This window comes from Columba livia, chromosome 2, assembly GCF_036013475.1.
Source record: "Columba livia isolate bColLiv1 breed racing homer chromosome 2, bColLiv1.pat.W.v2, whole genome shotgun sequence".
Taxonomy (NCBI): domain Eukaryota; kingdom Metazoa; phylum Chordata; class Aves; order Columbiformes; family Columbidae; genus Columba; species Columba livia.
The window spans coordinates 7,591,418-7,605,935 of record NC_088603.1 but is presented as its reverse complement, the minus strand read 5'-3'; the positions used below and the strand labels follow the sequence as shown (position 1 = coordinate 7,605,935).

Here is a 14,518-nt window from a genome sequence, read left to right as displayed (position 1 = left end):
ATTGGAATGAAAAATATATTTAGTCTCTAACTGCAACATATTCTCTAATATCTGAAATGTGGTATTCAACATGTTACTTTACTTTTTAAAAATAGGAGTGTGACTTGGAGTAACCTAGAGTATAGATGTGTATGTGTGCAGTAACTAAAAAAAACAATGCTTTTTCCAGTAACTAGGTTATTTAGTACTCATGAGAATATTGCAAAAGCACATTTCTACTCTTTCCTCTTACTTTTATCCACCACCTGAAGCGGCTGAGGGGAGGTGGTTGTGTTAAGAGCACTCGGGCTGAAGAGCCTGGTGCCGCGAGTGCTCAGTTCTGCTGCTGTGAAGATAACTCTCAGCTTTTAAAATTGCACAGTTTCCCAGACTGATTGTGGTTAAAAATCAGGGAGGATGATGGAGTTATTGTGTATGTATGTGGTTTCTGTCTCCCTGTAAGTTGTTCACCTGGCTAGACAGTTTGCTGAGTATATTTTTTACATACTGGTATCGTCTGTTTTTTCTCTGCTTTTTAAAGGGCTTTTCAAATTTGGTAGTTAACTTCATAGTAAACTTAGAAATGTCAGTTATGCAAACAGTTATTTAGGTCCATAAGAAGGGTTCTTTGTGTTCTTCAAATGTTTGAGAATTACTAGAGCTGCCGGATCTCAACCCAACCATGAGGAGCAGGGGTGCTGTAGAGAGCTGCAGTGACATGATTGTGGGCTGTGGTGGAATTAACTCTTTAAAGCAGATGAGATAAAACAGTCTCTGTGGAACCTTATGTCCTCCTTTCAAATGGTCCTGCAACCACAGACTAAACTTGAAATGTGACTGGATTACCAGTACAAAAATACAAGGAGCATAATATAGCTGTAATATAAAATACAACACGAAGGGTCATGATTTTGTGTTGTGTGGTCCAGGATCTTGTTGGGCCAGCCCAGTATGAATATAACACAGAAATACAGCCTGTAATTTGCAGTAAAAACTTTTGAGGAACCTCTATAGGTTTTAATGTCGCAGTGTTTGGAAGCTTTTCAGTATGCATGGACCATACGCTTTGCTGCATGTTCCTGTTCTCCATCTGCAGGCACTTTTTTTTTCTCCTATTTTCTTTTGGAGGCTTTGAAGTTCTGAGGGGAAAGCTACAGTAGCAAAGCGCCTTGCATGGTGGCAAAGTGTGAGTGGAACTGAGGGTATCTGTTCCATTGATCTCTGAGGACTTGGCTTCAGTAATGCTGTGGAAGTTTCTCTTTCAGTTATGAGGAGCAGTCAGATGATAGTTTTACCTTAGAGTTCTCTAAATAGACAGTTACACCTGGTATGAAGTCCCAATGTAAACTCAGAGTCAGTCTTGGTGAGTAGTTAATCTGTAAAAACAACCAACCAACCAAAACCAAACAAAAAAACTGTGTTGTTTTTGTAAATAATGTTTATTGACGGAAATAAAAAGCTAAAACGTATATAATACTACAGTGGAGGGTAAAAGGAAAGGATGGTTAGTAGATCGAGAGAGGTCCTCCTTCCCCTCTACTCTGCCCTGGTGAGACCCCATCTGGAGTGTTGTGTCCAGTTCTGGGCCCCTCAGTTCCAGCAGGACAGGGAACTGCTGGAGAGAGTCCAGTGCAGGGCAACAAAGATGCTGAAGGGAGTGGAGCATCTCCCGTGTGAGGAAAGGCTGAGGGAGCTGGGGCTCTTTAGTTTGGAGAAGAGGAGACTAAGGGGGGACCTTATTAATGTCTATAGGTATATAAAAGGTGAGTGCCATGAGGATGGAGCCAGGCTTTTCTCAGTGGCAAACAATGGTAGGACTAAGGGGTAATGGGATCAAGGTGGAACACAAGAGGTTCCACTTAAATTTGAGAAGAAACTTCTTCTCAGTGAGGGTGACAGAGCACTGGCCCAGGCTGCCCAGGGGGGTTGTGGAGTCTCCTTCTCTGGAGACATTCAAAACCCACCTGGACATGTTCCTGTGTAACCTCATCTGGGCGTTCCTGCTCCAGCAGGGGGATTGGACTAGATGATTTTCTGAGGTCCCTTCCAATCCCAAACATACTGTGATACTGTGGTCTTCAGTGCATAAAACTGGAGAATACAGTGGCAGAAATACAAATAGATTGATCTTCTATTCTAAAGGATCTCTACCTGTAGGAATAAATAAAATACTGATGCAGAGAGAGGCTTCACTCTGTAAAAGACTGTATGACAAGCCTCTCGACTTCAGATGTTAAACTGTCAGAAAGTCTTGTAGCCTTTCAGGTGACTTCGCTTTGTGCTCTTGCAAAATGTAGAAACCAGCACCAGAGATTCAGATTTTTTTGCTTTCACCTGTGACTTGAGGAGAAGGGGCACACAGGGAGGATGTCCACTCGCAAAATAACTTTCAGATAAATCTTCAAGAAATAAGCTCTCTTGAGTTAACATCTACATGGAAATATACAGTCAGCTACTCTTCTCATCCCCTAATCCTTCTGTAGATTAAGATGCCTCCTGCTGGGAATCTGCTCTGTCTGTGAAGCAACCGCCTTCCAGATCATGAGCTGTAGAAAGCTGAGGCTTGGCTGGAGCCACCATCTGAAGTCTTGATCTGAGATCTGAGCCAAAGTCCAGCAAATGTATTCCACAAAGCTTATCTGCAACTGCCTTTGCCATGCCAGGGCGATTGTAAGCATTAGTGCCGTCCCACCTTCCCGTTCCTTGCAAGAGGTGTTGCAGAAGCAGTATGAGAAAGGCATCTGTCGGGCATCTGACAGAGGGAGAAGGAATGTCAAGGGCAGACAGTGCTTAGCACTGTTGCAACTCCAGCCCAGCTTCCAAGGGAGAGGAGGACTTGCTGAGAAATCTGTCGTCTAAAATGTTGGGCTGTAGCATGTAGTCCTGTGTAGCCCATCAGTGTGACATAGCTTGCGATATCTTAAGCAGTAAATTACTGTAACTTGGGCTTCTGCAGATGAGGCTTCTTATGCCAATCTAATTTTGGATGCCTCAGTCACTTCCTCAAGCAGGAGCCAAGATTTTATGTCACCTCTTGTTCATGTAGTACACTATTGTCATATCAACACCTGAATGTTACTGACTTTATGGTGAAAGAACGGCCAGTATATATTCGTAGCTCCTGCATATTAGGTGGATGATCTCCTGTGCAGATCAGAGGTGATATGCGGAGACTGAGTGAGATTTTTAAGTCAAGCTGAAAGGCATCTGTTCTTGTCTGTCTCAAGGGAGTACTGCTCTGCAGGGACTGCATAAGACTGCAGAAGCTTTATGGTAGCCAGAAAGGATGAGCATTTATCGGAAGAACAAGTAAGACTGGAACTAGAAAACTATAGTAGGTAATAAAGTTGAGATACTCTAATGGAGATTAGGGTGTTTATATTTGATTATTTGTATTTGCAGCACAGTGGTGGTTGGATACAAACAAAAGCAGTATGTTTGTCCTCTGGAAGGAACTGTAGAGGAGACCTGTGCACGTGTGCTGTGCAGGAAAGGTGGGGGTGAGCGCACCCCTGAGATGTGCTAAGCCTTCAGCTTGAGAGACCTTTTCTTTGTGCAGCTGTGTATACATAGTGCACATACAATACCTGTGCAAAGAATTAGGCTGCAACATCTGTTTAGTAATCCCAAGTAGCTGAAGGTGTTAGAAGGTCTTAAATATCCTTTCCAACAGACACTTGATAAAGTCATGTAGGACATTTGAGTTAAATCAGTGCTACTTATGTTTTGCATGTTTAGTTAGTAACTAATAAAGCAGTGCATTATACTTATTTATAGTCTAAGGATTTCCTGTAGAAATAAACCTCAGTTCTAGCTGGACAACTGGGTCCTTGTTCAGATACTGCTGGAGTTTCCTAGCTATTCATATGGATGTTAAACAGTCCTCCCAGGTAAATCTCTCATACTTCTGAGTATTTCTAATTGTAACTTTGCAGTGTCAGTTTGGGGAGCGGCTGCTTTGTGGTGCCTTCTCCAAGTTGGAAGGCAGTGCAGGGTGGGGTAGCACCTCACCAGTACCAGGCACCCTAAGTGGGTGAGGATTGTTGGGGTCCAGTTTAAATGGTGTTTGGAGTGTGTGTGGTAATGCCTTGCTTGATTAAATCTGGTGACAGGTCCTGCTTCACAGTTAATGCCCTTACTATCGTGATACGTTAAATTTGCGTAATTGTTGGTAGGATGGTGAGACTGCGTTGACCAATGGTGTGCTCTGCTAAAAGTGTAAATTTTTTTCAGCTAAAAATAGTTGGTTGTTTTGCATTTTATGAACTATTCGAGGTGTTCCTATGCTTGTTTCTACCTGTAGCTACTTAATTGTATATAAAATTACATTGTCAAGGCTACAAACTCAATAGGAAGTACAGATTCAGAATTAGAATAGTAACTTCCCTGGGTACATATGCTTGTAGTAGTTTCTGGGTACTTGGTGTGAAGGTTTTGCAGAATCTCTTTCAATCAGCGTGGGGAATAGATTTGGTCTGCTGCTGATGCAGAGCTGTTGGAGCATAGTCTAGATACATCCCAATTGCTGCAGCAAATGAAAGAGGCAGGGCACCCAAACTGGAAGAAATTTGCTTTGTCCTGTTCTGTAGGCTGATTGTTGCAGTTTTTTGTGGTGCTGGGGAAGGACATGCCAGTGCAGTGTCTCTCTAGTGGTTACTGCTTGTGGCAGCAGCCCAGCTTATTTTCTGACATTTCAAGTGCTGTTCTCACTGCATACTGTCCCATGGAAAAAGTTGAGACAGAGGAAATAAGGATTCCGATGCTGCATAGAGGGACTGCATTTATGGCTGTGGAAGCAACCTTAATTTCCAAAGGATCAGAGTTCTTGGTATTGTCATCTAAATGTTTTTACAATATTGTTCTTAATGCTTTGTGTCTTGTCCCCTCCCTGCTTCTCATTTGTATCTTTAAAAAGTAACAAAAAAAACCCACAAAAAGCCAACTAAAAGACCCCAACAACTTGCGCTCTCGCAGGGTCCTTAAATTCATTTTGTACAGGTAGTAGCTGCTTATGCTATTGCAGAAGTTGAAGGATAAGATGTTAAAATATGATGGAGTTAAACAAAGGTTTCTCTGTCCCAAACTAAGCTTTTTAACTACTTCTACACGTGCCCTTGACAAGTCAGTACCAGTTCCCCTTTGGGATCCTCTCGTAAAGGTTGCTCCTCACCAGCATTTTCCAAGTCTGTCTGCCTAGTCCTTGCTCTGTCAATTCGCTCACGTGGTTTCCTAATGTCTTATCAATTTTTCCTTGTTCGTGCTATTTTCACTTCTGATCCTGACCTTTATAGAAACATAAATCCAATACATTATTTTGTTTTTTTTCTTCTGCTTCCTCTCAGTTGGACTCTTTCTTCTGTATTCTGATGGAAGTTCTATTTCACCTTGCTGTGTTTTGGTGGGGAAAGAGTAATGTGAGTTGGAGATGAGACTTGCTTACTATGTAGAAGAAACTCTGTGTCATAGAGTAGCCACTTGCAGGGGAGATCCAGGTTGATTCTGTAGAGTTGGACTAAAGAAGCTGTGCTGAGTCACTCTGTGGAAGTGGCAAATAACTTGTCAAGTGCTAGATGATTGATTTTTGAGGTTTTTTAGCTTCCTAATGTGAAGTTCTTCAATGATCAGTAGGTATTTCAACTCTTTTTTGGTTGTTTTCTTTTGTCTCTACTCTTCAAGAGTTTAACATATGACCGAGTTTCTGTGCGTTATTACAGGGTCTGAAGGGTGCAAATCTGATGGAGGGGTTAACCTTGACTGAGTTGTAGTACGTGCTGTGAAGAATGGAGGGCCAGAATGCTTTAAAAAGGCTTTAAAAAAAATCTAACATATCTGAGCAGATCTAGAGAATGTATACATTTGCATGTAAACGCTGACAAATGCAAAGTAAATTTAAGTTAATATGGGCTGGATTACACGTCCTTGCTACAGACATGCCACACTAAAACCATTCCAGCCAAGTGGGTCCTGTTTTTATAAATGAAGTGTTGGATTTGTGATGCTGTATGGGAAGTAGCCTGAAGAGAATGGAACTGATGACATAACTTGCCCGCTGCCTCTTTAGAAAATACAAAATTACTGTATGAAAAGAGATGAGAGAAATATTAATTTAAGGAGCTTGAGCTAGTTAAGCCTGACACTGGTTAAGTTTCAAACTGTACATAACTAGAGTTCAGATGCATATTCCAATAGGTTGCTGTTAGAAAAACAAGATTAACAAACAAAAGCAAAAAAAACCAGAAAAATATCTTCAGTATGGAAGTCCTTTCTCATCAAGGAAGAACTATGTTCTCTTTAATTTGAAAGGAAAGATGAGTCTGAAATGCAAAGTGCAAAACTATGACTGTCTGTCCAGATCTGAAAGTGTGAATGTGAGTTTTGCTTTAGGGTTGGCTTTCTGCAGTGGTGTTCAGTTGATTTGGCATGTTTTTTACTACTTTTTCTTTTATAAGGTTGCTTAAATAAAACAACATAATGTTTTTACTTACAGCACTTGAAGAATCGGAAAGTGACATTTATGTGCGATTCATGAGGTCACACAAGTGTTATGACATTGTTCCAACAAGCTCTAAGCTTGTTGTTTTCGACACTACGCTACAAGTGAGTATTCTCCTTTCAGTCTGCCTTTGCTTGTGGTTCATTTCTTTTTTTAATGAGTGTTTCCTGAGTGTTAAATGAAATTTGATCACTTGAAGAGAAATTCTCCCATTGTGCTTTGACTGTACAAAACCAGGTTGTTTTATCTGTATCTTTGATGTTGTACTTACCGGAGGAGCTGGGGAAAGACTTCCTAGCAGAACAGAAAGAGAGGATAGAATTTGTTTTGCAGTTGGAATCACTATCTAAAAAAATTTCAGATGAGCCTAAACTTATTGGCTTCTTCATGGCTATCAGAATTTACAAAAAGTTTTATGTAATGATCTCTATGCAATAGCTAAAGAGTATTCAGGTGTTTTGAGCCTGTTCCTGCTATATTGGTAAGACAATTTAGGACTAAAATGAATGGCTTAATTATGCAAATTATTACATTCTCCAGAAAATGTTTTAGTTTCTCATTTTACTTTTCATCAGTAAATCATCTGCTAGACTCTTGGCTCTGTCTGAAGAGTTTGTTTGCCAAAAGAAGGCATTAGCTGCCTGCTATAGAAACAGACTAATCTGTTCTGCAGTGCAGTACAAAGCTGTGGCTTTCTTTTTGTTTCCTGGATTTTGCAAATGGTGTTTTTCGGCTTGCTTTGGGTTTTGTTTATTTCGGTGTGTTTTTGCTTCTCAAGATGCTCCAATTCTAGTTTAACTAAGCCCATTAAGTAATTTTGGTCTCCAGTGTACTGCTCAATTAGATTTCAGCTTTCCACAGCCAGAGGCAACCATGTAATAGATACGTAGTCCCAAAATGTTCACAAAACCATCTTGCGTATCAGATAATTATATATAATGCTGGAGTGCTATGATCTGAAAAGTAGAAAACCTACATTGCACAACAAGGCAAAGTAATGGGAGGAATCAAGAGAACTGCACACATATTAGTCTATTGTACAAGGACCAGCATCATCCTTCTTGAGTTCTGGAGTACAAAACAATCCAGTATTATGTTAAAACCTGAGCAGGGCTGTAGTTAAGACTCTGCCTGTGTGCCGAAGGGCCTCCTGCTGCCAACTCATCTGGTAGCCAAAAAGGCAACGCTGAGCGTAACAGTTAGCTACCCATGTCTCATCTCAGAATTTCCTCTTTTACCCAGAAAGCCAGATTTCTACTGGAAATTTCTTAGCCTTAAGCACCTTGGTGTCAATGGAACAGTCACGTTTATTTCCCTAGGGTTCTTCTCTGTGCTTTACTGGACACTGGATTTTGTAGTGAAAGGTCACCTGATCTGTGATTAGAGATGGAAAGTTAGCCTGTGGTTTCAGAGGAAGAGCTTTCAAGCACACAGGCATCAGTCATTAAAAGCTGAAGTGTTCATGTTGTTGATTTTCTTTGTGTATTCCACTTCTTGACTGTTTTGATGCAGTCTTTCAATTGCATCTGCTCTTGCATTTCACCATTCACATGGACTCTGATTGTGCAAGCACTGTAAGTTCTAATGAGGAGTCTCTGTTACATTGAAATATAATTATAATGAATATTTCACTCTACTGTTTTCCCACATTCCTTTTCAGAGATTTCTTTCTCTGTCTCTCAGTTTGCATCTTTGGGAGGTTGGTTGTGTTGACTTTTTCACTATCTCAGAGGGAAAAAGTTCTGCATCTTTTTCTTTCTTCTGTCCAAAAGAGAGAATAACTGTCAACTCTAAACTAAAGAATCCAGACTCCTTTGACCTGAAAGGTCAAATTTGGCGTGGTAGTTTTTACTGTCACTCTTTCAGCTCTTCTCAAAGACTGTGAGCTTCCTTATGATTCCAGGGGATATTTATTCTCACACTGAGATAATCTGTTGGGAGTTGGTACCTGCAGCTTGTTGGTGTGACCTGTTGAGTTCTCAGCTGTCAGTGGTCACCTGGGACAAAGGCTTGAGCTTGGTCACCGGTGCTGTTGGAAAGATGAGCTTTCTTTATTCTGTGAACCAATTAATTTGGGGGCCATTGGGGCAGGTCACCTATTCCTTTTTGATTCTCCAGATCTCTTGATGGGTTACATGAAATCATGCCAGATACCAGCTTTCATTACTGGAGTTGCGTTGAGATACTATTAATATAAAGAAGTTAGTCTCATTTCCAGTTTGCGAGCCAGTGTGAGGTAATACTTGGAGAAGCAGAGTGTGAGTGAATGAACCTTGTGAATTTTCACTGGGTAACTTAATGGTAATGAAAAAATGTTCCACTAAAATCCTTGTCTTATTTGGGATTCCTGATGATGGTCATGGATTTCAACTAGAGAATAACAAGGCAAGGCTTGGTCTAGGATCATGGGGTCATATTCTCAGTCTGCTTCTCCAGGGATTTGAAAGCACTGGTGGTAGAAGGAAGTCTAGTTATCCACTCGGACTCTATCTAGTATATGACAAATGTGAACCAGGCCTTGAACCTGGATTACTGGTGAGGAGCTTTCTTCTTGCAAACTGCATTTTTTGGACTTTACACCATTACGTTTAATCCCAGTTGCAATTACTCTTAATTTATAAAGTCATAATATTATATTAAAGTAGTAGTCCTCTTCCTGCATTGACACTGTCTTCCAACTTTGCAGATTTTGCAAAGCTATTAAATTACACAGCAATTAAGAAAATATTAAATTACAGGCTAATTAAGAAAATATTAAACAGGTTGATCTGAATGCTTATTCTGGGCTACGCTGCTAGGGGTTCTTCTAAATACTTCAGTGTTTTCCTTTGTAGTTCTTTACCTAGCACTTTGTAGTCATGTTCCACCTTCGGCATCTTCGAAACACCTTCTAGTTCTTCAGCTTGAGCCTTGTGGCTGGTACACATACATGTGTCTGGAATATAAAAATATAATAGTGTTTTTTTTTTTTTTTAAGAACAATTAGGTGGTGGAGAATGTACCTAATAAGGGTAATCAAACAAAAACTTCTAGAATGTTCTTTGTGTTTTTATTTTATATATTTATATATATATATAACCTGTTTTCCAGTACGTTATGACTTTGTGACAGTTCTTATTTCGAATGTGTAGTATGCAGCTTTGAAACATTTAGTGTCCATGAATTTTCTCAAACTGAGAGGATTTTTCAGATATTTGTCTTTCCCAGATGTGTTTCACCCCTGCCTAAATCAGTGTTTCTCCTTATTTAAAACTCAACCAAACAAAAAAGCCTGGTGCCTTTTAAAAATTGTCCAAATACTTGAACTTAGATTTTTAATAGTGCTAGAGGTAAATCAGAATATGTGAGAGCTCACTTTTTGTCCCTCTTAGTGAAAACTAGTAGCAATCAATGGAAGAAGAAGGAAAAATGGAGCTGTGTTGTATACTTGTGGCATCCTTTGAAAGACCCTGCTGTTGGATTTTTTTATTTGACTGTAGTATCCCATCTCCCTCTACTGGCCAGCAAGCACAGCACATGGCATGTTTCTACCCTAGAAAATGATTCATGAGATACTGTGGAAAGTATTCTAAAACTGTTGTTAGCTGTGGGAAAACTGGAGACGTTAGTTTGTATAGTGTGGCACAACTCACAGCACTGAAGCAACATCTATTAATAAAAGTAAATGTTTAGTCTCAATGTCTCTGAGGGATTGAGTGTAAAGATTTGTAAGGAATCTCGTTTTAACCCTGAATAAGACAAGAGATGGTAAGGTGTCATTACACTGGCAACAGAAATGCAGCCTTAAACAGCTGCAATAGTAAGTAACAAAGAGCAGGAATGGGGTGAAGGTCTCTTTGGTCCTGTTTGTTTGTGGGTTGTAAGGCATGGGGTCCTCTCAGTTCCAGCAGCCACCAAACTGTCCAGAACACAGCTGTGGGGCTGATACCTGCATTGGGCAAGTGTGGAAGTGGTGGTGTGTCTGCTGCACCTCCGTTGGGCATTGGATCATCTGGGAAGGGAGAAGCGTGCTGTGCTTCAGCCGGAGAACATATCACTTGGCACAGACCCGAGCAACATCTATACAAAATAGATAAATGTTCTGAGCCAAGGTCTGTTACCTGCCTGAGGCCAACTGGCACAGTTCAGTTTGCCTTAGTAAAACTTAGCTTGTATTTCCCCCAAAACAGAGTATTTGCATCTAGTCTGCCTACCTGAAAAGGTTCCTGGCCTGTACAGAACCCTGAGAAGTGGCCGATGCTGTCTGGGAGAGCTCTAGCTGGCACAGTTCTCTTGATTTAGACCAACAGCAGAGTGTTCTTTCACCCTTTTAGTTTACTAATACAGAAGTAACCTGTAAGTATTTGCACCTCAAAGATATACAGACTCATATTGAACTCTACTTCGGGGCTGTGGTTTTCCCCTGCCTGTGACCCATGAATGCTCCTTGTTTGTGATGAGCTCCAGCCTTTTGCTTTTCCCAGAGAAGATGCTATCTTCACTTGACGCACATTAAATCAACTTTTAAAAATCTAATCTGACCAAGAAGGGAGTCAAGAGACAATTAGATGTTAATGAGCTGTCCTGTGAAGTTTGGAAACTTGACTCTGTGGATGGTGGGGAAATAGGCAAGTTGCAACAGAGCGCAGCTCACAGTGGATAAACTGTCTAATTTCTTGCACATCTCCCAAGATGCAAACAATAGGAGAACAAACACTTCTCAGCCCTTCGAGGGGGTCAGGAGGGTTGTCCCCTGAGGGGCGACTCTGTAATGAGCATTCATTCGCATATTGTTCTTCTCCTAATTATTCAATAAATGGATCTGGATTATCATCTTTATAACAGACTCCAGAAAACCACTGAGCTGAACGCAGAATTACTGGTTACCAGCTTGTGTCTTCAGCACAGCGTTTGAGTGATCTGCAAGTGTTAATGCATTCAGGGATCTGGGGAAATATAGTGACATCCAGATCTTACTTCCAGTGTGTTAAACTTGTATCAGGTATATACAGGGACACAGTAATCTGATCTTTCTTTGAAACTGGTGCTAACGCTTTGAAGGAAAACAGGAATTTTAGTAATTCCTTTATTAACTTCATATGTCAACAAAATACAGCAATTTATTCACATTCTATCAGTCAGATTACTCGTCTCAACTAATACTAACGTCATCTACTAATGTGATTTCACTGTTCTTCTTTGTTACTGCATGTTTGACTGTGATCTTTTCTTCCACTTCCCCCCTCCATCCTGAACTCTATTTGATTTTTTTTTTTCTAAAAGGAATGGCTGGCTCTTACCTAACTTCAACAGTCTCTGTAGTTTAGCTCTATAAGTTACTTAAGGCCAGATTTCTGTCTGGCCTTCAAGCAAATGTATTACTTAATTTGTTTTGACTTTGCCCAGTCTACATAAAGATGAGAAGGATTAGCTTATTTTGTAGTGCAGAGCAATTAACCCTCCAAAAGGAATGTAGAAGGTCAGTGTAAGACAGGGACTTCCCTGCTCCACATCAAGCACCGATCTGCAGTCCCAGGAATGCGATGTTAGCAAATGTAGTGACTGTGTCTTGTCAAACTTGTGTAAGCTTTGTCGAACCTCTGGCTAAATTATATTCTTACCTGTTAAAAGCAAATATATGTTTTAATACTAAAACATATGTAGCTTTTGCTCACCACGACCTTGAAGCTGCCTTTGAAGTGTCTGTCCTATACCTATAAACTAATAAAAATCTTGTTTATGTGGAAACAGTCATCAAAATCAGCTTTCAGAATCCTAAAGTCTCTTTTGTATCCTGAAGAAACCTTTCACAGTTGAGTGACTTGAAGGCCAGATTATTTAACCTTTCTGTTTAATGAAATTATCTAAATTGGTAACGGACCAGATGTCACTGTCACTAATGCAGACTTTTGTCAGTAACTCACATGCTAGTAACAGCTCAAATACTTTTTTTCCTACCGCATAGCTTGAAGAATATTTGGAGCAATCTTCTGGAAACATTTTTAGTGGTTTAACAAGCTGGAAGTAAATGTAACTTCTGCAGAACATGCAATGGATTCCACATTAGGAGAGTGGAAGATGATTTGTGTTTCTCCTCCTTGTCCTGACTCTATTCAGTAAATGGATTTATTATTCTTGTTCCCTCCAGGTCGTTCTTGACTGGGGTGTTGCCTCTCTCCAAGGTTATAAGGTAGACCATGCTTCCAGGAAGAATACTCTGGAATTTTTTGCTTCCAGAAACACGCAGCAGACTCTGGGTCTGCTGTCACAACAGAGTTCTCACAGCTTTACAAAAGGATTGACTGTCTGTTCCTTAATTGGCTTTGAGGTTTTTCCTCTTCAAAGTCATTAAATTTAAACTAATATACTGTCTGCATTTCTGAGGAGTGTGAACACCCCCACTTACTTATCCATCCCACAGAACTGTAAGAAAATATTGTAATTTAGCTTCTAACTGGCATGTGGGCTGAGGCAGTTGAGCAGGCCACATAAAAACTCACTTCATTGAGATCAGGTTGGAATCAGTAGCATAATATGGGAAGACTCTTGTGTTGTTTTTCATTTTTAGAGCTATTCCTGTTGCTTGTACACAACAAGCATAGGAGCTTAATTCCTGCAGCTCTCAAAACCAATAGGAAACATTAATTTCTGGATCTTGGAGGAAGATAATGAGTTTCCACCAATTAAGCAGAAAAAGTTTGGTCTACACAGGGTGTAGAAGGTATTTGTGTTTGGCTGAGTGAAAGTCATGCATCATTCTTCATGTCTTCCCTACCTCAGCACCACTTTTTCTGATAAGATCTTAACCTATGAAAGAATTTCCGTACCCTTCCCAACGCAACTGTTCCCAGTGGCTCTGCCTATGGCACTCACCTAACGTCTTACTCTTAGCGCATTGTGGTATGAGATCAAGCAGCAGAAACTCTGGCTTGAAGTGATTTTTTAAAAATATTATTATTTTTCTCAGAGAAAAGAGCTGTGCTTTTTTTTTTTTTTGGCTAGAATGCTTAGGCTCAGCTCAAACAGCAGGTGGAACTAAGTATCAGCAGAGCACCTTCTTGAAATGGAATAACAGTTGACTGTAATACTGGACCAGCTGCTATCTAGAGGAACTCCTGGTTACATCAGTACGTGTGATGTTAGGGGGAGAAGGAGGGCCCTTAACTGCCAGCTACAATATGGACGTAAAGTATCGATTAAGGTCTCAGTTTGGTGTTCTCTGTTGGATTGGGATGTTTTCATGTGGATGTGGTGCGGGGAAGATTTCTGCACGTGGACGTAGTACCTGCTCTGTGGGGAGAAATCTAGAACATGTGTCTGATTTCAGGACAAGACACAACCTGTTATTTCTGGGGTTTGGCTTGGGTCTGAAGGGTATTACTCCATCAGTACTTAAATTTTACTAAGCACCCTATGACCATTAGTAGCACATCATCCACCAGGAGTTCCCTTTCCACCACATATGAAGGGAGAACTGTTTAATGTAAGCTTTCCAAAATTCAACATGGACTAGAGGAGCTGCTTGTGGATGTTTGATTGGGGTTTTTCAGATGTGAAAGTGAATGTAGCCTCTCAGGTCATAACAGGTTTGTTCCATTTTTCTCTGCTTTACTTGAAGGTGTGATAAGGTAAAGGAGGAAATTCTTCTCTTCAAGACCTACTTGGCCCTCGCCCTAGGCAAAAGTCTTTATGGTTGAGTCCTTAAGTAGTCTTTTTTTTTAAAGGTATAGACCTTCAAGGAGGAAATGTTTCTACCAAATTCATAGACCAAAGAAGAAAGTAATTGGAAAATAAATTTGAATGCAACAGTCATCATGCTGAGATGGTTGGTTGTGGTCCTGCATACTGGTTCAGTCCCTCCAGACAAGCCAGTTTATAAAAACACTGAACTCCATATATGCACTACAAAAGAGGATTTTACCTTTTCACAATAGCTCCTTTATAGTACCTGTAGTTCTCTGTAACTTAAAAAGATGTCTGGATTGGGCATTACAGCTTTATTTGAAGAAAAAAAAATGGACATGCAAGTTGATGTTTAACATCCTTGCCAGTGTTTTGTTGGCCACT

The 14,518-nt window shown here is 40.4% G+C and overlaps 1 protein-coding gene across 11 annotated transcripts in view; it reads left to right on the top strand.

Annotated features, from left to right (window-relative positions):
• The window catches only part of PRKAG2 (protein kinase AMP-activated non-catalytic subunit gamma 2), a 234,603-nt gene that overhangs the window by 196,686 nt on the left and 23,399 nt on the right, over nucleotides 1–14,518 (top strand). For all 11 annotated transcript variants that reach the window (XM_065050424.1, XM_065050423.1, XM_065050429.1 and 8 more), the window contains one exon: nucleotides 6,467–6,576. In XM_065050424.1, the coding sequence (XP_064906496.1) occupies nucleotides 6,467–6,576 (110 nt within the window). The remainder of the gene's footprint in view (nucleotides 1–6,466; nucleotides 6,577–14,518) is intronic.